This window comes from Hordeum vulgare, chromosome 6H, assembly GCF_904849725.1.
Source record: "Hordeum vulgare subsp. vulgare chromosome 6H, MorexV3_pseudomolecules_assembly, whole genome shotgun sequence".
Lineage (NCBI taxonomy): Eukaryota > Viridiplantae > Streptophyta > Magnoliopsida > Poales > Poaceae > Hordeum > Hordeum vulgare.
Genome location: NC_058523.1, coordinates 553798665 through 553823293, shown reverse-complemented (window position 1 = coordinate 553823293; position 24629 = coordinate 553798665). Strand labels below are relative to the sequence as shown.

The 24629-nt window shown below is 46.1% G+C and overlaps 3 protein-coding genes across 5 annotated transcripts; 1 reads left to right on the top strand and 2 right to left on the bottom strand.

Moving 5' to 3' along the window:
• Positions 1 to 541: 541 nt before the first annotated feature.
• LOC123401678 lies at positions 542 to 5050 on the bottom strand. 3 transcript variants are annotated; one of them, XM_045095527.1, is made up of 4 exons: positions 4844 to 5048; positions 3119 to 4789; positions 2814 to 3033; positions 542 to 1072 (listed from the first exon to the last, which is right to left on the bottom strand). In XM_045095527.1, exons 1-4 carry the CDS (start codon positions 4904 to 4906, stop codon positions 786 to 788), a joined length of 2241 nt encoding a protein of 746 aa, XP_044951462.1. In that variant the 5' UTR covers positions 4907 to 5048; the 3' UTR covers positions 542 to 785. The 3 variants fall into 3 exon arrangements, with proteins under 3 accessions (XP_044951462.1, XP_044951461.1, XP_044951460.1); XM_045095526.1 differs by having other exon boundaries at positions 542 to 1069; positions 3119 to 5050; XM_045095525.1 differs by having other exon boundaries at positions 3119 to 5049.
• Positions 5051 to 10599: 5549 nt separating this feature from the next.
• LOC123401676 (uncharacterized protein YtoI-like) lies at positions 10600 to 12065 on the top strand. Its single transcript, XM_045095524.1, has 5 exons — positions 10600 to 10948; positions 11111 to 11290; positions 11459 to 11528; positions 11611 to 11682; positions 11821 to 12065. Exons 1-5 carry the CDS (start codon positions 10664 to 10666, stop codon positions 11874 to 11876), a joined length of 663 nt encoding a protein of 220 aa, XP_044951459.1. The 5' UTR covers positions 10600 to 10663; the 3' UTR covers positions 11877 to 12065.
• LOC123405873 (protein LUTEIN DEFICIENT 5, chloroplastic-like) lies at positions 11705 to 21827 on the bottom strand. The gene is made up of 16 exons (XM_045099399.1): positions 21544 to 21827; positions 21203 to 21425; positions 21021 to 21092; positions 20800 to 20910; positions 20520 to 20711; positions 20249 to 20410; positions 20070 to 20165; positions 19880 to 19981; positions 19710 to 19742; positions 19533 to 19613; positions 19377 to 19459; positions 18831 to 18962; positions 13479 to 13539; positions 13155 to 13220; positions 12828 to 13086; positions 11705 to 12076 (listed from the first exon to the last, which is right to left on the bottom strand). The coding sequence occupies exons 1-15, from the start codon at positions 21825 to 21827 to the stop codon at positions 12871 to 12873; spliced, it is 1914 nt and encodes a 637-aa protein (XP_044955334.1). The 3' UTR covers positions 11705 to 12076; positions 12828 to 12870.
• Between the last annotated feature and the right edge of the window lie 2802 nt (positions 21828 to 24629).

The window sequence follows — 24629 nt, the reverse complement described above, 5'->3', positions numbered from 1 at the left end:
GATATAAACGCTTTTATATTAGTTTATCAAGGGAATACTAATTAGTGTAACGTTTAGTGCATAAGATGTTCTCAGATTAAAGGCATTACACATATTCTCCTGTAAACAATAAATGCCATGTTCCATGTGATTTGACACTTTACTATGTTCACTAGTTTGCCTGAACGAATTAACCAGTGATTGATAGGTTGCTGGCTCTTGTGATTATTTTATGCATTTTGTACAATGCAAATCAATGCTGATGAGTTACTACACTTGTACTGTTGGGTGCATCTACTTGTTTTTTCAGTTAACCCAACAAACCTAAACCTAACCGATATATTTTGGTTAATATGGTTCACATTGTAAATTTTGAGTGATTATTTTGGTTCCCATTTCTTCAAAACTGAAATTATGAAAGACCAAATAAACCAAACCATATAATTTTGGTTAATATGGTTCGCTTTGTAAATTTTGAGTGATTATTTTGGTTCCCATTTCTTCAAAACTGAAATTATGAAGGACCAAATAAACCAAACGCCCAACCCTAGGTGGGAGCAAATTACGTAGAACCACCATTTTTGAGACAGATATGCAACAGCCTGGCCCATAATCTTTGAGTCATAAGTATGGCCAACAATCACGAGTCATCCATCTACTTACTAATCACCATGACTCATGCAAATACAAGGTTTACAAGTATTTGGCATGACATTAGTTAATCAATGGAAGCGGCCTTCTCTAGCATACTAGACATAAACCATTTCCAGTCACATATGCTGCTTGCATTGGCACGAGCTCTTCAATCAGTCAAAGGTCACATTAGCATCTGACATGCGTACAAAGTCCTCTGCCTTTATAGGTGTATCGTTAAGCCGGTAATCGCCATAGATGTAGTCGTCAATCACAGGACCTACACAGCCACTTGCCACACGGCTGTGTGCGATGATCCCATTGTTGTTGAATGACTGTGAATACACCCCTTCTCCGCATAGCATCTTCTCAAACTCGATGTCGCGCCCACGGAAACTCTCCCTTGTTGGGTGTGCAATCCTACTACCATGGTACTCACAGTACATGCAACGTGTTTCTTCTGCCATGCAAACATACAAAGACGTCATCTTTTTATAGTTAGCTTTGGATGGTAGAGTGAACTGAAATTTACTAATCTATTCATCAACAGATATTTTTTTGACATCAACAAATATTAGTTATTTATAAGGGATTGGAGCACATCACACATTTATTCTTGATCCCATCTTTTTTTGGTAATTAGCAATTCATGGTGTTAATTGCAGCGACGTAGGGAGGTGAGGCGTGTTTCTAGAGAAAATTATAGAAGTACACATTACCTAATAAACACATTCATTTTCAAAGCATATGTCATGATAGATCTAGTGATATTGATTTAGTAGTGTACATGCTAACATTTTGATATTGATTTGGTAGTGTACATGTTAATATTTTTCCTATAATAAATATGGTCAAATCTAAGACAAGATTAAGTGGACTTACATACATGGAAGGAGGGAGTATTGCTCTGGTGGAGAACAAAACTCACAGTGAAGACCAGCTTCACACGATTCAAAAATATTTGTCTGGGATTACTTGATGATGCTTAATCACGAGTTCATTCAAATCTTATCCATCATGAGTACTTACTAACTTTGTGCACTTAGTAGTTGGGAATGAGTACTTCCAGTCAATAGAGAATAGACAACAAAGTACTAACTTAAGCTGTTGAAATTGTTTTTTCCAATAAATAAGGAATGAAGGGGGTATAGCAGAGGGCTGGAGGCCAGTAAGGAATAGAAGAAGCTGTTCCACTTGTAGCTCTTCTTCTTTGTTGAAAGCTTAACTCACATTTCGGGCTTGCCACACAATCTGTTTCATGGGATCTATATTTCGATGGCCTGGGTTAGAATGATAGCACTGCTGCTCCAAAATGTATCTTAAAATAGATCCTTGGTGTACTGATTAAGAAGCAGGAGCCTCAGGCTTTGCATAGGATGAGCTAAAAGCATGTGGACTTAACACATAACAAAACTTCATCTGCATGATGACAAACCACTCAATTTATGCTTTAGCACATGCAGTCGTACCTCCTAAATGCCTATAATATGTACAATAATACAGTGATTGATGGCCTTCTCAAAGGAGGCGCAAATGTGATGCAAGAATGCCATCAAATTGCAGTTTCCAAAATTGTGGAAGCAGGTATGGATTTGAAATTGACCTTTCTAGAAAAAGTTCACATACGGTGCAGCCAGTAGTGTTGGTCTGACTTCAGAGTGAAATAAAACCTAAGATTTTTGTTGTCTTACAGATATCCCAATGAGACCACATCATACGAAGATATGTTTTAAAATTTAGTTTCACCTTTTAAATTATCTGCTAGTACTGAACTTGACAGCTGAACCGAGCGTCTGCTATTCCGATATTTGGTTTTCCCTGTTTTAAACCTCTAGTCTCTAGAGGCTTTGGCATATGGATATAGAAAAGGTGCAATTTGTGGCCATAAATCTTGTCTTTTGGTATTTTGTTGATATGTTTTCTTCAACTTCTATCTCCTGTCTTGAATAATTTGCCCGGATGACTCTTCCATTTATATTGTAGAATGAAATCATTACTCACAGCGTACAAATCTCTATATACACAATTTCTGGTTTCTCAGACTTTACTGGGTTGTTTGGACATTACAAAGCAATTTATCGACGCAAGACAAAGAATGGGAGAAAATTGGTACTTAAGTTATCAGCTTAACAAAAGACAGGGAACTATATATCTGATTGATGGAAATGGAAAACATTAACAAGAGCAAAACAGCAACATACCAGTGCCTGGAGGTGTCACGCTCACAGGACAGCACAAGCGCACCTTGGTGCCATCGTTGGGACATTCAGCAAAGAAGAGCATTGGAGGTGTACCCGCAGAATGGGTAGCAAGGAAGTTGATGTGGGAGCAACGGTACCAGCCTTTGCCAGGCCCCCTGCGCACAGGGCCATCAACATGCTCATTGACACCGCAGATAACATGAAGCTTGTACTTGGGTACCTTCAACCAGTAAGACAAAAGAAAGGTTAACAGGAAACACAAATAATTTGGCAGAGAGAGCAAGTCTAAAAGAGAAGAAACCAACCCCAGGTTGCTGGTTGTATAAGTCCATTGCAGATGTCACCATTATGACAAGTCTAGCATGCTGGTCCCAGAATTTGTTTATCCGTTGTTTCACCCTTGCGTAGGCCCACCAGTCTAGGACATTGATCTTTGCTTCTGGCTGCTGCTGGTGTTCCGATAACATGCAGGAATACATCAAGGATTCAGAGAGGTGGTCAGCATTCTCAGGGGAGAGCATGGCATCATCTTTGAGGCGTTCTGAGGCCATCCGCAACATTGAATTACACGGCCTGAAAAGCATTATCTGATCATGAGGCTCAGGGTGTAGCGCGGCAGCAGCCGCAGCAGCATAGGCTTTTTCGATAGTGGCAGATACGATAGCATCTTCATTCCTATCATCATCAAGGAAGTTGGGATCAGCAAATCGGAGATCAGCCCCAACGTCTTGCAGTCGCTGAATGGCTTCATCAGGCGTGAGGTGTGTGGCATAGCGGGTGCACAGAAAGGAGACAAGACCATATAAGGATCGGACAGCAATTCGCAGAAGGCCTCTGGTGCTGATAGCATCTAGCTCAACATTTTTTCTTAGAGGGTAGGCTCGGCTATACCAGATGGTATTGACGATGATATTGTTGACAGGATCCAACGGACCATAGCAGTGGCCGGCCTGAAGCAAGCTGTGGTGGTAGCAAGAGCGGAGCTTGTCCTTGGGCAGCCTGGCAAGTGCCTTCAGGTAGTATCCATGGATGGTGGTAAGAAGCATACGCCAAACGGCTGCCCTCTCAGGAAACACATTGAGCACACTGTTGTGCTTGCCCTTGTTCCCTCCTAAGACTGAGTAGAGGTCTGGACTCTGCTTGCCGAAGCGAGTAGAGGCAAGGTCCCACGATTTCTCCAGGCTAAAAACTGAGGGCCGAGGCTTGTCGAGCAGAATTTGTATGACGGCAATGGACGCAAAGGGATCGGAGGTGGCATAGGGGTCTGACAGCACGATGTCGACCTTGTTTAGAAAATTTGAGAGCAACTTCCAGCCTAGCGCGAACTGCTCTGGATTGGGGTGCTGGGCGGCAGCCGCGGCACATCTGAGGGCCTTTTCCATGGCGGCCATGGTGGTGTCGGACGCAAAACCGAATCTCATCCGGCGGCGCTTGATGATGAGGTGGGCGGCGACGAGGGGATCCAGCTGGGATTCATTGAGATACCATATCGCCATGGAGTTAGTGAGGTGGGGGAAGAGGGCCGTCAGGAAGACGACGAGGCCGTGGAACGAGCGCCGGTTCATGTCCGCCATCCGGTCTGGTTTACGCAGCGGCGGGATAGACTCCTCCTCCTCCTCTTTGTGGCCGGGGTCGACCTGGACGGACTCGGCGATGAGGACGCCGGCGACGATGTTTGAGACTGGGCTGAGGAGGCCGAAGCAGAAGCCGGCGTCGACGAGCCCGCGGAGCTTCACCTGGGCGTAGCAGCTGGTGATCTTGGCGCGAAGCTCCGACTGCAACTTGGAAATCTCGTCGCTGCTGAGCACGAGCTCGTCGTCCTCGAAGTTGGTCGGCCCGTAGATCTGTGGCTCGATGTTGACGCTACGGCTGCGGCTGCGGCTGCGGCTGCGGCCCGTGATGCGCATGCTGCTGATGCGGCTGATGGCGTCGCTGATGCGGCTGCTGGTGTCGCTCTTGTTGCCGCCGATGCGGCTCTTGTTGCCGCCGATGCGGCTGCTGGTGTCGCTCTTGTTGCCGCCGATGCGGCTGCTGGTGCTCCTCCTCCAAATCCTCCTGGAGGAGGAGGAGGAGGAGGATCTGGTGGCGACCATTGACAGGGAGGAGATTTGTCTCCGGTCGAGGATTTGGGGGGCGGCGAGTCGAGACGGCGGCGTCGGGGGAGATAGAGAGAATGGGGATCCATTCCGGTCTCCAACCCTAACCTTTGCCCGCACTTTCCTCTGTGCCCCGACTTTCACGTCTTTTCTTCAACAAAACTCATTTTTCCGTTCCGTTCCGCCGTTTTCCAGAGGTTCAACTAACGAACTACATACGGATGTATATAGACGTACCTTAGAGTATAGATTCATTCATTTTACTCCGTATGTAGACATCTAATGAAATATTTTAAAAGACTTATATTTAGGTACGGAGGAAGTAGTTGAATGCCCGTACGTTGTCACCGGGATTATATAATAATATGGCTTGAGTTTAATTGTTTTGTCTCATCCTTCTCTGCTAGTTTTATTTTTTATTCACACATATCTTATTTCTCATAACCGACTAACAAGATAAAAGTTATTCTTCCTTCTCTTTTTATCTAAGTGCATACTTAGCTTATTTATTTACAAACATTGATTGAACTTTCCTACCATGCATTGAACTAATATATCTTTCCTTAAAATTTTAAAAACTTGTTCACAAACTCCGATGTCTTTTTCCTTTCAGAGTGATCACCATGTTTGTTTCTCCACACCTAAGTCCCACCCAAAAGACAAAAAAGATAAAGCATGAGAGTGATCTTCCTCGTCATTAGCTATTTCTTTTTCTCGTTGGTCTTCATTTGTGCCTCCGACTTCCGTCTATTGTTGTTTCCTACAAAAAGTGGTTACACATATAGCACACACATTAATATAAACAATCAAGAAACTTCAGAAAATAGATAATCAAGGACATATAACAATCACAACATGCTGTAACAAACACTTCACAATGTGAACTAATGTGCAAACAAATTTTCCTCACACTTCACATCAAGAATTCTTGGGTGGGCTGAAGGGGCTGGAATAAATAAATTTAATAATGTAAACATAACACGGTTGGTCGGGCTTTGTCCCGACGTTGTCGCAGTCGGCGGCGACAGAGAGTGTTGTGAGGGAACCATTCGAGGAAAGCGGGGACGTCTTGGTGCGGCGCGGCGGCGCCGCACAGGAGCTTTGGCGCGTCACGGGATGTCGGCTAGTCGGTCATTTTTTTAAATGAGAGAGTTTTTTACTTCCCGACCTCTGCACCAACTAGGAACGCATACGACAATTTTAGTATGAGTACCAAGATAAACATGGTTCTCAAAAAAAATTAGATATTTTTGATGAGTGGTTTCATCACCCGCCAAGCTTGATCCTTAATAAATAGGAAAAAAACGTGTGCATCACCTATCAATTCTAGGAATTGAACTCGGGTCGTTGGGCTGCACAACCGCATGTCCAACTACTCAGCCAAGGCTCTCAATAAGAGGGAGTATTTATTATGTAAAGAAAAACTGTAGCCCCCCTTCCAGTGCACTGAAAGCTGTTTCTTGCAAAAATTGACAGCAATAAATCATCTCCAGAGCTTCAAAGTACACCAGAATGAAAGTGAAAATACACCAGAATGAAAGTCTTTTTTTTTTTGTACAGGACGCACTACAGCAGTGGATTTTGCAAAATCTTCGAGCTTCTTAAAAGCACAAATCACCACATTCTACAAACCAAGCCGCAAATGTGATGGTTTTATGCAATTAAGTCAGCTTCAGCATTCCTCTCCCACAGGGAACACCAACCAAGGAGAAGAACAAGCACCCAGGATACAATTCCTAGGTGATGCTCTCGTCGGTGGACGTCGACTCTTCGGTGCGCGAGTATATAGCCATTGACCATGAGCAGGCGGTACCCGCTGTCCCCGTGGGCGTCCACGGCCGACGTGTCGCAGAAACGAACACCGCTTGTTTCCTTCGGCGACAGATACGCCAGTGAAGGACGACAAGGCGGACGTGTGAAAAAATGGCAAAATTGACAAAATGACCCCTCAGACGAAAGAACTCTTAAAGTGAACCCTAACGCGAAATATTTCACTCGTCTGACCCTTTTGTGTGGCGTCCGACACCTAGGCGCCACACTACACTGTGTGACGCCTAAGCCGCCGGCGCCACACGCCCCGACCACCTGGTAGAGAGGGCCCATCCCCAGGCAGTGTGACGCATAAGCCTCAGGCGTCGCACATTGTAATGTGTGGCGCCAAACGCTTAGGCGCCACACATTGACTTATACAGCCACGGGCCAGCCCCCCTTCCCCACCCCCTCCTCATTCCCCTCCCCCATCTCCCTCTCCCAGCCACGGGCCCTTCTTCAAATCCTTCTCCAAATCATCAAATCTGAAGGTTTGGACCGGACATTTGTTGTCCAATCACTCTCCTAAGTTAATCCCCACCTATCCCCTCATTCTCATCCAAACAAAAATCTTTTGTGGTCATTTTGTTGCAAATTTGAGGAAACCCTATTTTTCATTAAATGTGGGATGTATATGATATTGTTGTATTTGTTTGTATGTTAGGATAAGGGGTATGATGGGGTTAGGATTAGGGTTGTTTGGATGTTTGCATTATGGTTGTTTTAGGGTTAGGCTAGGGTTAGGATTATGGATGTTTGGTTGTGTTAGGGTTATGATAGGGTTAGGGTTAGGGTTAGTGTTATGGATGTTTGGAAGTTAGGAATAGGATTTATTTTTAGTAAGTACATATTGTAGTTGTATGATTGCTTATAAAAAATATTGTATGTTTTGTTGTTTAGGGATGGGAAGAACATGTGTTTATGTTCATCACGTGGACAAGGATGCCTTTTTAAAAGGCAATATTGATCCGGACACGGATGAGCTTAGCATGGTGTTCGATTTGTGTCCTAGCTATGTTGAATTGTTGGAACAAGTCCGAAAGGATTTGAATTGGATGGACCCTAGTGATGTAGTTGAGTTTGATGTTAGGCATGATATGGGATTCGGAATGCACATTCGTTGGAAGACCATGCGTGTCAACTCCGAGCAACGTTGGCTTGCATACAAGGATACGGTGGTCGAATCACTAGACAAGGCTCTAGAGTTATTTGCCATCAAAACAAATGTTCCTAACTTGCAGTTGGATTTGAATCGGGTTGCCTCTCCGATTATTGAAGCTAGTCCTCCACCCATCAACGAAGAGGCCAACATTGAACCTCTTTCTTGTGTCCAACATGAACCATTGCTAGAGGCTAATGATGAGCACGATGATGATGAGAATGATGGTACTGTTCTTCATGACAACAATCTTGGTGATTTGAACAAATATAATTTGCTAGAGACAATGGACCATTCTATTCCGTACTCACGTGGCTATGCATCTGAGTCTGACGATGAGGGTCCCGATGAAGAAGTTGATGAGGAAGGGTTCACGGCAAAGGAGGCTGAAGCATTCACGAAGGTATTAAAGTGGGATCACCGGACACCATTGTTCGAGGATCTTAGCCTTGCGGATGAAGCCGTGGTTAACGAAGGCGAAGGCATGTTGTTTGGAGTTAGGCCACCTTCTCATCGGGACAAACATGGGAAGAATATTATTTTGCCGGGGTCAAAGTTCCAAACATTCCTTAAACTGATGATGTGGTTGGATGAATATTCTGTTACGCATTATAGGCCACACAAAGTTGTTCATTAAAACATGAAGCTGCGTTACACGGTTGCATGTGAGGATAGAGGGTGCCCTTGGATTGTCCGTGAAAGACCATGGAAAGGAGGGCCAGGATGGAACATTGTCAGTTGTATGCCTCACACGTGTCGAGGCAAAGAGGGTTGATGGTGCCCTTTCGTCGCAAAGCCATAGACAACTCACCTCCGAGTTCATCGCTTATAGGCTTTCCAACTCCATCTCCAGTGCGGTCGAGCCCCAACTAAACTTGTTATCAAAAACAGTCAATGCCTTCAGCCACATTCATGGAGCATTCTTGCCAATGCCGTCAGCGAAGATAGTCCTAGAGATGACATACCACATGTACACGCGGGCATACGTCTCGATCACTTCGTCATTTGCGTCCTGAGGACAATGAGCAAAGTTGGCGGCAATCCAAGTGAAAGGAGCACCGGCCGGGACTCTATCTTTCTTCCCTCCATCTTCTACCCCCGGCTCTAGAGGCGACATACCAATAAGGGCCTCCATTTGTTGCCGCCATCCCTCGAAATCAGTGTTCATACAAAGAGGCTTCCCTTCGATCGAAAGTGCGGTGATCGTGGAAACATCTTGAAGAGTTATTGTCATCTCTCCGGTCCGGAGATGAAAACTATGTGTCTCCGGCCTCCACCGATCAATAAGTGCAGTGACTGCCGCAGCGTTTAGATTGGGCGTTGACCGACTCACAAGCTGAATGAATGAAAGGAGTCATGTCATCTCAATGTATGGTGTGTACCGCTCGTCGTACTGCATTACAGTCGATGCCCCGTGAGACCGGATCTTCAAGGGCATAAGCTCCTGCAAACAGATAGGAGTGAGTGATATCATTACATTTTCTGGATGTACAACCAAAATCTTCCTTTATTTTCTGGATGTATAAATATAAATATTTTTAATTGCGCATCTTCTGTTTTAAATATAAATATTTACGAATGAACATAGAATTTTATCATGTCACTATACTTTTGTTTTTATAAATTTTATTTAAGGTAGTTATATCCTGGGACCAAAATAGTACTACCAACAAATATTTCTAATAATAAAGGGTGTAATATAAATATTTTTAAATGAATGTATTTTTTTGTTTTGTTATTTTTAGTAATAAATAACGAAAATAAGGTATATATATTGTTTCCCATGCTTGTGGGTTATGTATATGCCTTTGTGTTTACGAGTTGGATGTTTATAACTCCGATGATTGCAACGCACGGGCAATTTTTTGTCAGTGCAACATGACTGAATGATTCGTGCTGATTCCGCATCGTTCCCAGGGATGGAGATTGTGCGCTGCATGATCTTCGCCCCAGATTCATCCACGCGAAACCGTGGGCTCGTCGTCCCTTCCGGCTCCGATAGGCCAGCAGACCCGGCACGCACGGCGACAACCCACCGGCCGGAGGCGGGAGGAAGAAGACGGCATGCAACGTCGACCTCTCTCCGCCAACCGTACCGGACGGCCGGAGGGAAGGGTCGGCACTCCTCCACCCTTATCCGGTGCCACGTGACCGGGCCCCACGGGAATCCCGCCGGCCACTCCCCGGCCGCCACGCCGGCCGCCGGGTCCCGCTCCGGCGGGCCACCGTTCCGAGGGGAAGCACCGCGTGTCCGGGAAACTCCACGTCAATCCACATCCGAGGACCAGAGATTCCGGGCAGGGACAAAAAAAACGCTCCAAGCCAACTTGCGATCAGATTCAGACTTCGGAGTTAGGTGCATATCCAGATCCATCACCCCTCATCCAGCCTCCATGAAATTCCCCACCCCACCCCACCCCACCCCAGCCCAGGGGTTAAAACGCCGTGATCAACCGTCCAGCTCCAGCCACTCTTTGTCCCAAGGAATTCACTGCCATGATTCTACCTAGCTGAAGCGCACTGATCACACAGATATTTAGGCCTGTCAGCAGGCTCATCGGTCGCCAAGTCAAAGTGGGGATCTCACTGCCCGGCAGCACCAGTCACTCGCCCGCTGGTGGGCCCTCCCCATGCAAGCATGCCCATCCAGCTCAGCTCACTGACAATGGACATGGCAGCACCTCCAGCTTCACCCTCCTTATAAAATGGAGCCCTCCTCCTCCTGGGATCTGCAGGACAACACAGTCAGACAACATCCACAACACAAGACAAGGAGAATAGCATCCATGGCGTGCATCAATACCTTGCAGAGCTGCTCCATGTTCAAGGGGGCCAAGGCCGAGGCCAGAAGGGGCAGCAGAGCCGGCAGCGGCGGGAGCTTCGGGTGCCGGGCGTCCACGTTCATGGACGGGAGCGGGCTCCGGCTCGGGCTCGACGAGAACCCCGACGCCATCATCTCCGGCGAGTGGCCCGAGAACTTCTCCCTCCTCAGCTACGACGACCTCCGCGCATACCTCCAGTCCCAGCAGCAGCAGCAGCAGCAGCAACCACCTTCCCACGCCGGCGATCAGGTGCTTCTTCTTGCTGGTCCTGTAGTCTCTGTCCATCTCCTCTCTTGATTGGTGCTTCTTCTTCCTGCTGATCTTGTAGTCTCTGTCATCTCCTATCTTGGTGGTGCTTCTTCTTCTTGAACTCTTGCTTGACTTCGAACCTTGTTGCTTGGTTGGTTGCAGCACCGAGGGGCGCTCCTGCGCGAGGCCATGTCGACGCCCGTGCTGATGGCCACAGCGGACCAGGCACTGGTGGAGGTTGAAGGACACTTCCAGCTCGTGTCAGGCCTCCCGGTTGTCGACAGCGCCCGCCGATGTGTCGGGGTCGTCGTCAAGAGCGATCGCGCGAGGGCTTCACATGGGGTCAGCTCAGCTCCTCCCCCTTCTCTCTTCATCTGTTTTACACACAACTCTTGCCGCCTTTCGGACCGGGAGAAGAAGAAGAAAAAGACAGCTAATATACAAGTTGCTACATCAACAATATCACCACCATCTTGTGTTTGCTAATCTAGTTCCTATTTGCTGCAACAGTCAAGGACGAAGATTGCAGATGTGATGACATCTCCAGCAATCACGCTATCATGCGATAAAACAGTGACCGGTAATTGTTGTTCCCACTCATCATTTTTTTCCATATTCGTTTCCAGTTAATTTAATAGTGCACAATCGTGTGATGCCAACAGATGCCGCAGCTCTGATGCTCAAGAAGAAGATCCACAGATTACCGATAGTAAACCAGGACAATCAAGTAATAGGTGAGTAACAGAAAACACGACAAAACCAGCAGCAAAGGACTTTTATATACTACTAGATCTGTATCATCCCCTTAACATCGACTATTATTTGGAGCAAGTTTCAAGCTAAACGGAATTTATTCTAAACAATGCTAACAGGTATAGTTACCCGCGATGACGTTCTTCGCGCGTTGGAGGCCATGCTGAAGTTTTAGAGGCGCAGGAGTCCATGCCCGGTACTTGTGGATCTGTAAATATGTGTGTCCGCGGTACTTTTGAGTAGCAGGCAGATCCTATAGATGTAAAAGTGTTTGTAGCCTGTATCGCAAAAATATGCCTGGGAGCATTTAGGAGAGCTTTTCCTTGTAAAGAAGCACGCCAGGAAGATTCTGTTCTGTACTGTACTGTTTGGTATCTGCGCATGAAAACGTTCCCATGAGCAATGACTTCCACATTACACAGCAAGAAAAATAAAAGCTCATTGTAATATTTGAGAAGAATGGAGGCAATATGCTTTAAAAAGGTTATGCCTGAATTGATCATGGAATATAATTAGGGGTGCGGCCACGTATCTTCATACTTCATAGACAATGATGATATATCATTACGGTTTCCAGAAGCAGTACAATAGTTTTATCACCAAAGATGCATAGCACGATGTAATTTACTAAATAGAATATATGACTTCATGATTAACAACGACAAGTGCAAACGAAGTTCCTTTGCCATAGCCACTTAACAGACGAGGACTATATGCCTTGGAGGACTTCATTTTTTGAAGAAAAAGCAGTGCCTTTTATTTATTGGGCATACAAGATCTTTGAGCACTTAAGGTAAATGAAGTGTGCCATGCGAAAACTACAGCAGGACAATGTAATTTACTAAATAAAATATATGACCTCATGATTAACAACAAGAAGTGCAAACAAAGTTTCTTTGCCCTAGACACTCAACAGACAAGGACTATATGCCTTTATTTATTGGACATACAACATCTTTGAGCACTTCAGGTAAATAAAGTGTGTCACACGAAAACTACAGAAGGACAATGCAAGAGAAAGGAGGGGGAAGGCAAATGAATGCCCATACCAGAGAATATAACCAATTCAAATGTGAAGGAACTATAACTATTTAAATTTCCAAGTAGAACTGAGATGAGAACGTACTCATTATGTATCTCATTGCAATCTGAGCATCAAAAATGATAAATCACACTTGACTTGTCGACACCTCCACTTGTTGACCTTCTCCGGATGCAATACTAGCAGTAGAAACAGCCACTGACGCAGTAGAACTTGTGCTTCCTTCTGAATCGGAAACGATTTTCATCTCTAAGTTTGGAATTACAGGTGGCTTTATCCTCCGAGTAACAGTCATGTTCAGTCCCTTAGTTGTGTGAATCGTTGCTCCGGTTGTCATCTCGACCTACAATAGAGCTATGATAAATATATTTTATCAGCTATGATGAATCAGAAAGCTGGTGGGAAACATACCGGAGGTGCTCCTGGAGCCATCTGAAAATCAAATCGCTTGACAAGCATTGCTGTTGCTACCACAGTCTGCACAGAAATTGCACAATGTAAGTAATTCTCCCAATAGGAACAAATGACTGTGGGCAGTGCATCCCCTTGGTGCATAGGCTGGGATAGCAAAAAATCTTCGTTTTCACAAAAGAAAGTCTCATATACCAAGAAGCCAAAAAAAGAAGCCCTTAATACGACTAAATCAAATTACTAATAACCAGGAAACTTCATGAAATTGCAAAATGCTAGTTCGATATTATCAGCTGCAAACCCCAAATAATCAAAATGGATTACCTCAAAAGTAGCAAACATATCACCTACACATTTCCTTGGTCCGCCACCAAATGGCAAGTAACTGAAAATTCAACAAGACTATATGAATACAATTGAGTTATAACTTAAAGCAGGTTTGTTGGGCATTAGATAAACAGTGTAGCAAACAGATGCCACCACTATTCTGAAGAAGGAAAGCTACCGTAGTCACACAATGGATCTCTAAGATTTTGACAATAGCAACTACGATCTCAAGGTTTTTGCTGTTGTTGTCGTTTATTTGAAGTATGTGCTACCATAAGACAGATATGAATACCACAGTAGTAATGGTGCTGATGTAAGTAACAGAACATAGTGACACAGAGAACCAGAAGCCAAAAAAACACAAGAACGTAGATGTATTGCATTTTTGTTTTTACTAATTTCGAGTTTCAGTGGATGCTTAGAAGGCGACTTTTATCTACTAAATGGTGACTCATCACTTCTTTATCAACCAATCTCTAATATTTCAAATTGTTAGATTCATTGCAGCTGAAGATAACACATAATCCATACTCTTAGAATTAGAAATGTATCGCATGTCCATTATAATTTATCACCTGTTATGACCGGTACGACGTACCAACGGAGGAGGTCCAATGGGCAGGGTTAGTTACGGGCTTAGCCCAAATTATCTTAGCTATCTTAGAGTCCAAGTTATATTAGAGTCCAAGTTATCTTAGTTATCTTAGAGTCTAAGTTATTGAGATTATATAAACAGATGTAAACATTTATTTTGGAATTAGGCAATAAGACAATTCTATTGCCCGGCTCCCAGAGGAGCCGGAACCCTAACCCTAGCCACCGCCTCCTCTACTCGCCGCCTCCTCCTCCCTACGCCGAGACGGCGCCGTCGCGCCGGCCACGGCGCCCTCGTCTCCTCCAACCTCCCTCCTATCCATATAACCTAAGGCAGGGGGCCGGTAGAACCCTAGTTTCTACCAGTTTGGTATCACGAGGCTCTGGTTCGATCATGTCATCACCGCCGCCCGTCCCCACCGTTGCGCCATCGTCCCCCACCACCACTCCGATGATCACCACGACCGGCGGGCCGCACCTGCCTGCGCCGGCCTCTTCTGCCGCGCCGCCTCCGGTCGTCCTCACCCCGGAGGAGCTGACCGACGCGATCCGCGCCTGGCTACCACCGTCCAGGGCATCCGGCTATACCTGGCCGCGCCCTACGGGCCGCAGCCAGCCACGCCACCACCAGCCAGCGCCGGCCCGTCCTGGCCGCCCTGGCAGCAGGCGCTGCTGGCGGCAACCGCCGCGCTGGCCTGGCCGATGCAGCCACCACTACAGCTGCCTCCGCCACCCTCGGTGGGGCCACGGCAGCCGACCCTGCAACTGCCGCCGCCGACTCTAGCCACCTCCGGGCCCGGCCCGACCGCCGCGCCAGGGGTGCCGCTCAACCAGCTTCGGCCCTGTTTGTTTCAAAAGTCCCAGGACTTTTTTTAGTCACAACTAAAAAGTCCCTAGTCCCTACCCGTTTGTTTTCATGGACTAAAGAGGGACTAGAGGTCATTAAATGACATGCAAAAAGACCATGTTACCCCTAGTAATGTACTAGAAGTAATTAAATGACATGCTAAAAGTAGGGGTACTGTTAGAAAAAGTGCCAAAAAAGTCTCAAAAAGACCCTCCCATAGGGACTTCTTCCTTTAGTCCCAAATACCCCCCTTTTAGTCCCTAAAAGTCCATCATGTTTGTTTCACATGGGACTAAAAGAGATTTTTTTTAGTCCCTACACCAAAAAGTCCCTGAAAACAAACACCCCCTTCGGTTCGTCCCAGCCGGTCTACACGACGGCCTCGGCACCGCCGCACACCCAGTACGGCGGCCCCCCCAGCTTCGTCGTTCCCGACGGGTACCCGGCGCAGACCCCTCCATTGCTCCGCGTCGACGAGCCATACCACCAGGGCGGCCCTAACCACACGCCGCCGCGCTTCGCCAAACTGGACTTCGCCACCTACGATGGCACCGAGGACCCCCTGAACTGGCTCAACCAATGTGACCAGTTTTTCCGGGGCCAACGGACACTGGCGTCAGAATGCACCTGGCTCGCTTTGTATCATCTTCGAGGCGCCGCACAGACATGGTACTACGCTCTGGAACAGGACGAGGGCGGCATGCCCCCTTGGGAGCGTTTCCCTCCTGCGTTTCGGACCCCCGATCCAAGGGAGCCGCCTGGCGGAGCTCGGCCGCCTTCCCTTCACCTCCATGGTGCAGGACTTCGCCGACCGCTTCCAGGCCCTGGCATGTTACGCGCCCGGCATGTCGGCTCGTCAGCGGGCCGAGCTCTTTGTGGGCGGACTGCCGGATCACATCCGCGTGGACGTCGAGCTCCGCGGACCGCAAGACCTCCAGACGGCCATGTATTACGCCCGAGCTTTCGAGCGCCGCACACAGGCCCTTCAGCAGGCGGCTCCGGCTCGCGGCGCCCGGCCGCCAGGCGGGCCGACCCAGACAGCACCATCCCCAGGGCGGCCGCCCCCGGGCCCGATGGCGGCCCCCGCTTCGGTCGCCCCACGATCCTTCCGCCGACTCACCCCGGCCGAGCAGCTCGAGCGCCGTCGTCAGGGGCTTTGCTATAACTGCGACGAGCAGTACGTCCCAGGCCATGTATGCCCGCGCCTCTTCTACTTGGAGGCGGCCGACTACGTCGAGGAGGACACCGCCACCGACGGGTCCGGCGACATGCCCGGCCCAGTTGCGGTTGACGCCGCCCCGGCGCCCGCGTCGGCGACGGCTCTCGTGGTATCCCTCCACGCACTCGCGGGCATCCGAGACGAGCGGACTATGCTCTTGCCGGTGATGATCAACTGCGAGCACCTGGTGGCCCTCCTGGATACGGGGTCCACACATAACGTCCTACCCGAGTCGACGATGCGCCGCTTAGCACTCCAGCCGACGGGCGGGGAGCAACTCCGGGTCACCGTGGCTAACGGTGACCACCTCCGATGCCATGGGATTGCCCGGGACGTACCTGTCACCATCGGCGACGAGCACTTCACCATCACGTGCGCCGGCATTGACCTGGGCTGCTTCGACTTTATCCTCGGCGTCGACTTTTTGCGGACCCTCGGCCCCATTCTCTGGGATTTCGACACCATGACGATGACTTTCTGGCGCCTGGGTCGCCGCGTCCAGTGGGCGGGCGTGGTGGCGCCTCTCCAGCGACGCCGCAGCTTCAGCTGGCAGCGACTGACACAGGGCCTGAGCACCCCCTGTTGGATCATCTCTTGCAGCACCACCACGACCTCTTCGACGAGCCTCAGGGCCTTCCGCCAGCCCGGGCGTATGACCACCGCATTCATCTCCTGCCGGGATCGGCGCCGGTTACGGTGTACCCCTACCGCTACCCCCAGTTGCAGAAGGACGAGCTAGAGCGGCAGTGCGCACTCATGCTCGCTTTGGGCATTATCCGGATCTCCACATCGCCGTTTTCGGCGCCGGTCCTCCTCGTCCGCAAGTCGGACGGCACGTGGCGCTTCTGCATCAACTACCGTGCCCTGAACGCTCTGACGCTCAAGGACAAATTTCCTATCCCAGTCGTCGACGAGCTTTTGGACGAGCTACATGGGGCGCGCTTCTTCACCAAGCTCGACCTCCGTTCGGGCTACCACCAGGTGTGGATGCATCCGGACGATATCGCGAAGACGGCGTTTCGGACTCATCACGGCCACTTTGAGTTCTTGGTGATGCCTTTTGGCCTCTCCAACGCTCCGGCAACCTTTCAGGCCTTGATGAACGACGTCCTCCGCCCCTACTTGCGTCGGTTTGTGCTCGTGTTCTTTGATGACATTCTTATCTACAACGCTTCTTGTGCAGAGCACCTTCAGCACGTCGCCATCGTCTTCAACGAGCTTCGAGCGCATCATCTTCATCTTAAGCGCTCGAAGTGCTCGTTCGGCACACCGTCAGTCGCCTACCTCGGCCATGTCATCTCGGCCGAGGGTGTGTCTATGGACACCGACAAGGTGGCGGCGGTCGCGGCCTGGCCGACACCACACTCGCCACGGGCTCTCCGCGGTTTCCTGGGCCTTGCAGGGTACTACTGGAAATTTATCCGGGAGTTTGGCCTCATCGCGTCCCCGCTCACGCGTCTATTACGACGCGACGCCTTCGCCTGGGATGCGGAGGCCACAGATAACATTAAAGAATACAAAAAAAAACTCCACTAATATATCTCTCATTAAGGAAATAGTCATCTATACCTTTGATCTTCCTTGGTCCTAAAAAGGGATCTGTTGCTAATGTATTTACTGATTATTACAGGGTAGTAATAAAATTATGACACATAATCCTACCAGTCTATAAAAAGTTACAATTTCTAATACATTTTGCTTTATAATGTCCAATGGTTATTGGAAACATGTGTGTGAATCTTTTCTGGGATACTCATAAAGCAACAACATAGTCACAAAAAATTCAACAGAGGATGTTTAAGTATGATGGCTTATTGCTTTTGGTAAAATCTTAAGGTGAAAAATAATTGCTGCTTTGTTTGATCAGAACCGTGATTTCCTGTTGCTCATTGGAGTAGCATTTTAACATGATTATCATGGATACGAATTTTCATTCCATTAACCATAAATTTAAATTCAAGTTTAGTTCATCCAATTTATCTCTGCATCACTATTCACCCTCAATAAGATTCAACTAACTATATTCCATATTACTGTCTGAATACCTTCAGCAAATCACGGGGTTGTGGCTATGTGCTAGTGTGCCACTACTATAGAAAAATAAATATAGCATTGTGCATTGACACGGTCTCCTGTACATACATTTGACCCATTTTTTCTAACTATATTTGTCATTTGCAAATCAGAAATATAAATAATTTTATAACTATCAGTGGCTGAAAAGTTTGACTGCACCAATCTCAGGACATCTATTTTGGATCTGCGTCATTTATGCCAGAATAAGTACTTAGTCTTAATTAATAAGAATCACAAGTGGCAGGTTAGATGTTGAATCATAGTAGAAAATAAAAATTAACAGGTTTGTGCATTCAATGACCAACTTTGGTCATTCACTCATTGATCTAAAGGTATATATTTTTCTTCTGACAAAAAAAAGGGCAGCCCGGTGCATGTAGCTCCCGCTTGCGCAGGGTCCGGGGAAGGTATATATTTTTCTTCTGACACATTTTCTAAAAACAAATATTCTGACAACAAGAAGAAACCTAGCTAGAATGAGCACTTAAGCATATTCAAACTTTCAAAGGTCAATTCTTGCAACAGAAAGTAGAAACAACTAGTAATAAACTTGATAACTGGAGTGACACATGGTTTACCCAAAAACATTTTATTACAGTAATAGGGATGGAACCTGAATTTTTGGTTTGTCTCATTTGGATTCGGTCCGTCCAAAGGCCACCTTTCCGGATTGAAAACATCCGCGTCATCCCAATGCTTTGGGCAGCGATGAAGGTTCCAGATGGATATAAAAATATCTTCTCCCCTTGAGAAGAACAATATATATTTTCAGAACTACGAAAAGTTTAGCTTCCCATGGAAATGCTAAGTATAAATAAACAGTATTCACACATACAAATACCCAACAGTAACAGCTAAACAAACTTCGCTACCAGCAACAGCATAATGACATAGCAGAAAACAGAATATGTTGAGTAAAATAGTCTGCACAAGACTGGGAAAATGCTGGAACACCCTAATGTTACTCACACGAGTATCTAAATAAGGGAAAAAGATGTGGAAAAGCCCAAATAAGGTAAAAGGAGTAGAACTCCCATGGTAATCAAAGTGGTTTTGTAACAAACTAATAAACGATCCTTACTCCTTACACTTGTCTAGAGACTAAGCCAGCCTTTTCTTTAGTGATTTGACAGATGGAATTCTGCTGGAAAATGCTTACTTGCCGATCGGGTACTCTCCTAGCATATCATCCTCAAGGGAGCGGCGAATTAAAACTGGCGGCTGCGGGTATAGTCTCAAAGACTGCAACAACAGCAATGTTATCATTCAATTACACAACTCATTATGTGGCAATGTAACACTTTTTGGTACTTACTTCATTAATAACTCGAGTAGTATACTTCAGTTTCTTCACATCATCAATTGTTGGCAGACCATCTCCTAGAACAGCATCAGCCTGTGGACAATTGAGCAAAGAAAACTCAATTGGCATTTGTACGATTCAAAACTGTGAACCTCGAAAACCCGCATTAGGGATAAAAGTTGAGTCTACCTCAGCTTGGAGCTTGGACATTACGTTGGGATACTGCAAGTTAGCAATATAAAACACAGCGAGAATAAGTACCAATATTGATGGTTTAATGAATATGAAGATGATACAGCATCATTTGACATTGCTATACTACCACAGCATTGAGTTTTGAGTCATTGGCAGTATCGCACCTTAGATAGAAGATAAAATGTCCATGTCAAGACTGCTGCAGAGGTCTCATGGCCAGCTATGAGCATTGTCATCAGGTCATCACGGAGCTGCTTGCTGGACACCTAAGGTAGATGGATTGAACAATTAAACGATGTGAATATCAGAAAATTCAAATGTCTAAAAGACTTTCTAAGTGCAGCTCTATCATACATCATCTCCAGATGCCAATAGAAAGTGAAGAATACTAGGGTCTTTCTCATTCATGTATTCCTCATGAAACTGCAGATCTTCTTCATCTACCATCCTCTGCAGTAAAAGTCCCAGTGTCATGATTTTTCTGAACACAATAATTACTATTTACTAATGTCAAAGTATAAGAGAAGGCTTACCTTGCACGTAGCAATTAGTTCATCGAGAATATTATTTATCAGTGCAAGCGCTTCATTGACCTTCCTCTGCCGAGGGGAGATGTCTTTCCATATGGGTATTTCCCAAGTTGGAATAGGAGATGTACTCCGCATTTCTGCTTCCCGCAGTGTTACATACACAGCCTGATCATGAACCGGCAAGCCAAAATGGTAAACTTTATGGAAAATAAGAAATATCACCAAATGAAATTTCAGAATGTGCTCAGGAACATGACAAAATCTGAACAATAACCTCAACTATTCCATTATCGTAAGATAATGAATCAAAATCATAATTGAACACCGCCTTCCCGATGACATCCAGCGTTAGTCGGGAGAAGAGAGACTCCATCTCCACATCCTCCCCGTCCGAAGCAGCCTTGTCGAGCTTCTGGCAGAGCCGGTCTGAAGCGTTTCCAAAGAGACCTATCATCGCTGTCACGTACTGCCGAACACAATATTCAAGTCAGTAAAACCACACTAGGAAGAAAGCAATACACACAAAAACTTGACTGTGAGTAGGAAGCTAGAACCTTCTGATGCAATGCTGGTACAATGGCACGCCGTCGAACACGCCAGACCTCCCCATCAGCCGGGATCAGACCTGTGCCCATCACAAACTCCAGTATTTCCGCAAGGATACCCTGCACCCACCATGATCAAACCAGGACTGAATCAAACATCATGCTACTCGTTTGTGAAGCCTTTTGAATCATTTCTTTACTGTTTGGAAATGAAAAATTCAGAACCAAACCTTGGAATAAGCCTTGGAGTTGTCCCTGAGGATATGCTTAGCTACATCCGGATCAGAGACGATGAGGAAAGACTGGAGAAAGAAGATGATGATGAAAAAAAATGTACAGACCATTAGCAACATGACAGGGTTCAGAAGACTGCAGTTTTGGGGGCAATTCGCTAGCTTGATGGTGCGGTCACCTTGGGCCCGAAGTTGAGGCGGAAGACGCCGCCGTAGGTGAGGAAGAGGTCGTAGAGCGGCAGGAAGAAGGCCTCCCCGGCGACGGAAGCCAGCGACCCGACGGCCTGCGGCAGCTCCGGGCCCCTGCGCGCGCCGCCGCCCGCTACCTTGGTGAGCAGCCCGGCCGCGAGCTCCCCGGGCGGGCCCAGCTTGGCCAGCCTCGCCGCGACGGGCGCGAGCCATCTGAACGGAACAATTCAAGCAGCGTGCCTAATCCAATCAGCGCCGGAGCTGCAGGAGGAGGAAGAAATGCGTGGAGAGGAGGATAAGGGATTGGCGGGGAACGAACTGACTGACTGACCCGGGGCCCTGGGCGGTGAACTCGCCGGAGGAAATGCGGGCGGTGAGCTCGGCCCGGCGCTTCCTCTGCTCCTCAAGAACCTTGTCGGTCCCGCCGCCGCCGTCACCGCCGGACGCGGAGCAGCGGAGGAGCGGGCTATTGCGCCGGCCGGCGGCGGGGGCGAGGCGGAGCCGGCCCTGGCCGGGGCCGCAGCCGAGGTAGCGGGACGGCGGGGCGGAGGATGCGCTGCAGCTGCCGGCGGTGGTGGCCATGGCGGCGCAGCAGGGGTGCAGCGGCAGCGGCATGGGCGTGGACGCTGCCGCTGTGTCGGAGCAGGGAGAGGGGATGAGGTGAGGTGCGTGCGTGCGTGGAGAGCGGAGGGGGGGAGGAGAAAGGAGGGGGTGGACGTGGGGTTGGGTGCTCCGTCCGTCTGTTGTTGTTGCTAACGGATACGAGACGACGGCGACGGGCGACTCGCCGGACTTTGGAGGCTGCCGTAACGGAATCTGTCGCCCGGGCTTGGAGGCATCTTTCCACCGTATCTTCTTCTCCGCCACCGTACCCCATAGTGCAAACAAAATCCACACAAGAGAGGCTGTCTCACATTACAAAAATGACCTTCCATTCTTTTACCTACTAATAAATAAATAAATAAATAAATAAATCTTTACCTAGTACTTCCTCCGTTCCTAAATATAAGACCTTTTAGAAATTGTATTATAAACTACATACGGATGTACATAGACATATTTTAGAGTATAGATTCACTCATTTTGCTCCGTGTGTAGTCTTCTATTGAAATACCTAAAAGGTCTTATATTTTGGAACGGAGGGAGTAATAAAGAGGCTATCGCTTTCGTCGGAAAACCCACCGAGATGATTTTACAAAAAAGCCCTTACTATTTATGACATTAAACTCGTAGTATATATTAAATATTTTTTAAAATACTCATAATATATGGAATTTGATTAGAAAAATATGTAGAATTTAAATATGATATTATTTTATCTGTTAAACGTATAATAAAAATACTATCTAGGGTCCAATCTTAATAAATAAGTCATTATTCGTCTTTCTTTCATACCGGTACTCATCCGGGTTGGGGATGAACACGTCAACAAAATCAGGATTAGAGATGAAACTGAAGGTCACTTGACTGATTCTTTGTACGTATTAAATCTACATGCAAGCCGTGTTAAAATAGAAGACCTGTGAAATTTTGAACTACATTTTTGTAGGATAAGACCATCTTTATTTGTGTCGTAACTATAAATTCTCAGATTATATACCATTTTTTATAAAATAAGAGCGTGTGGTATTTCTTTCTCCCGTTGCAACGCATGGGCCCTTTTGCTAGTACTAATAAAGCAAATATTGCTTCTGTCGTACGTCATTCAAATTGCCCCTAAAGTTGGCTAAAATTACCCACCAATGCCACCTATAAGTCACAGAAAACGTTTAAAACAGAAAAATCTCCGGACTGGGCCGGCTCATGTAGGCATCTCCTATATTACGCTCTGGGCATTGGAAAAAGATACAGTACATCTGTTTGGGCCGGCCCATGCGTGGGCGCCTGTTTTTTTAGTTTAGTTTTTAATTTTTCTTTTCCGTTTCATTTTGTTTTTCTAAGTTAAATAATTTAAAACTTCAAATAACTTTTCTAAATTTTAAGAAACTGAGAATTTCGAAATAAAATAGTTAAACAAAACATAATAGTTTTGAGAATTCAAAAACTACTCAGGAGTTTTGAAAAATGTTTGCATATGCAAAAAAATGTTTAAATTTTAAGAAAATGTTCATAAAATAAAAAAAGTAAATGATTTTAAACAAAAGTCCGTGTAAAAATCTTTAAAATAGTTCGTGCCTCTGTTTTTAGTCTCGTTTTTTATTTTTATTTTTCTCTTCCATTTTTTAATTTAAATAATTTAGAACTTTGAAAAATTTATGCAATTTATAAAACTTAGAATTTTGAAATAAAAGTTTGAAGAAAACATAAAATATTTGTGAATTCAAAAAATGCTCGGGATTTTTGTAAAAATATTCGCATATTCAGAAAAATGCTCATAATTTTGAGAACAATGTTGGTGAAAATAATAAAATTCCATGATTTTGAAAAAAAAAGTTTGGGTATAATTTTTTGAGTGCAATTGAAAAAGATGTTTGCTAATTCAAAAAATGTTCATGCATTTCAAGGAATGTGCTGAAATTTTAAAGACATAATATGTCCAGCACCATTGGAGATTATAATTGTTTCTCCCGTTGCAACGCACGGACCCTTTTGCTAGTATTAATAATACTTCCTTTCTAGTACTAAAATAATCGTAGTTGCACAATTGTTTTGCTACATTTAGGACAGTAAACCGCATCTAAAGTGAGCCCTCTCAGCGATTTGGGTTTTTAACCGTTCATTTTTCTGATCCAGACAACACACGCGAAAGAGAATTGCTTGGTTAATTAACGAAAGGCGGAGCGAAAATCGCTATAAAAGCCTTACAAATTGTCGTCACTCCTACCGAAGCTAGTAACCCTAACATCATTGATGACCACTAACGAAGGCACTACATGAATCCTACGTCGGCTCACGCCAAACAATCGACCCTTTGTGTCGGTAGGTTTGAAAGTACCGTTATGGGATAGATCTATAGGGTTCGCATCGAAAGAAGGCCATCGACTGCGAAAGAGAATAAACAAGCAAGTAAGGTAATCTAACGAACTTGTTGAATTTGCGGGGAGAGGCAGTGATGTAGTCGGGTGAAGTAACGTCGTGGAATAGCTACAAACTATCAGGGATCTGAATTCTGATACTCACATTCACGAACACACGTATTAGTTTCATCAATCAAAAAAGAGAACAGTGATTTCATTGATTTATCCTCATGTTGTTGTGCTTTTATGGAAGCGTTCATGTGCTTTTAAGATGTGCTTTCATTAATTTCGTAGATATTTTTTTTAACTGAAAATATAAATAATGTGCAGCATAGACAAACTAGTCAATGGCAATTGCAAGGTACGTAGCATAACGTGACAAAATACATTGATGGTAATGTTTTTTTGAACAAACATGTGGTGCCCAACGCATCAATCATTCATTTAACTGCATAATGCT

Bases quoted from the DNA above. Each gene is read 5' to 3' on its own strand.
- LOC123405873 (XM_045099399.1), bottom strand. From the start codon at position 21,827: ATGCCGCTGCCGCTGCACCCCTGCTGCGCCGCCATGGCCACCACCGCC. The intron at 19,614-19,709 runs GTAGACTCAACT...AATTGTCCACAG, and splicing joins TGTCCAAGCTCCAAGCTGAG to GCTGATGCTGTTCTAGGAGA. The intron at 19,460-19,532 runs GTAAGTACCAAA...CTGTTGTTGCAG, and splicing joins CTACTCGAGTTATTAATGAA to TCTTTGAGACTATACCCGCA.
- LOC123401676 (XM_045095524.1), top strand. From the start codon at position 10,664: ATGGCGTGCATCAATACCTTGCAGAGCTGCTCCATGTTCAAGGGGGCC. The intron at 10,949-11,110 runs GTGCTTCTTCTT...GGTTGGTTGCAG, and splicing joins CTTCCCACGCCGGCGATCAG to CACCGAGGGGCGCTCCTGCG. The intron at 11,683-11,820 runs GTGAGTAACAGA...CAATGCTAACAG, and splicing joins CCAGGACAATCAAGTAATAG to GTATAGTTACCCGCGATGAC.
- LOC123401678 (XM_045095525.1), bottom strand. From the start codon at position 4,906: ATGGTCGCCACCAGATCCTCCTCCTCCTCCTCCTCCAGGAGGATTTGG. The intron at 3,034-3,118 runs GTTGGTTTCTTC...TACTGGTTGAAG, and splicing joins TATACAACCAGCAACCTGGG to GTACCCAAGTACAAGCTTCA. The intron at 1,073-2,813 runs GTATGTTGCTGT...TTTGCATGGCAG, and splicing joins CGTGACACCTCCAGGCACTG to AAGAAACACGTTGCATGTAC.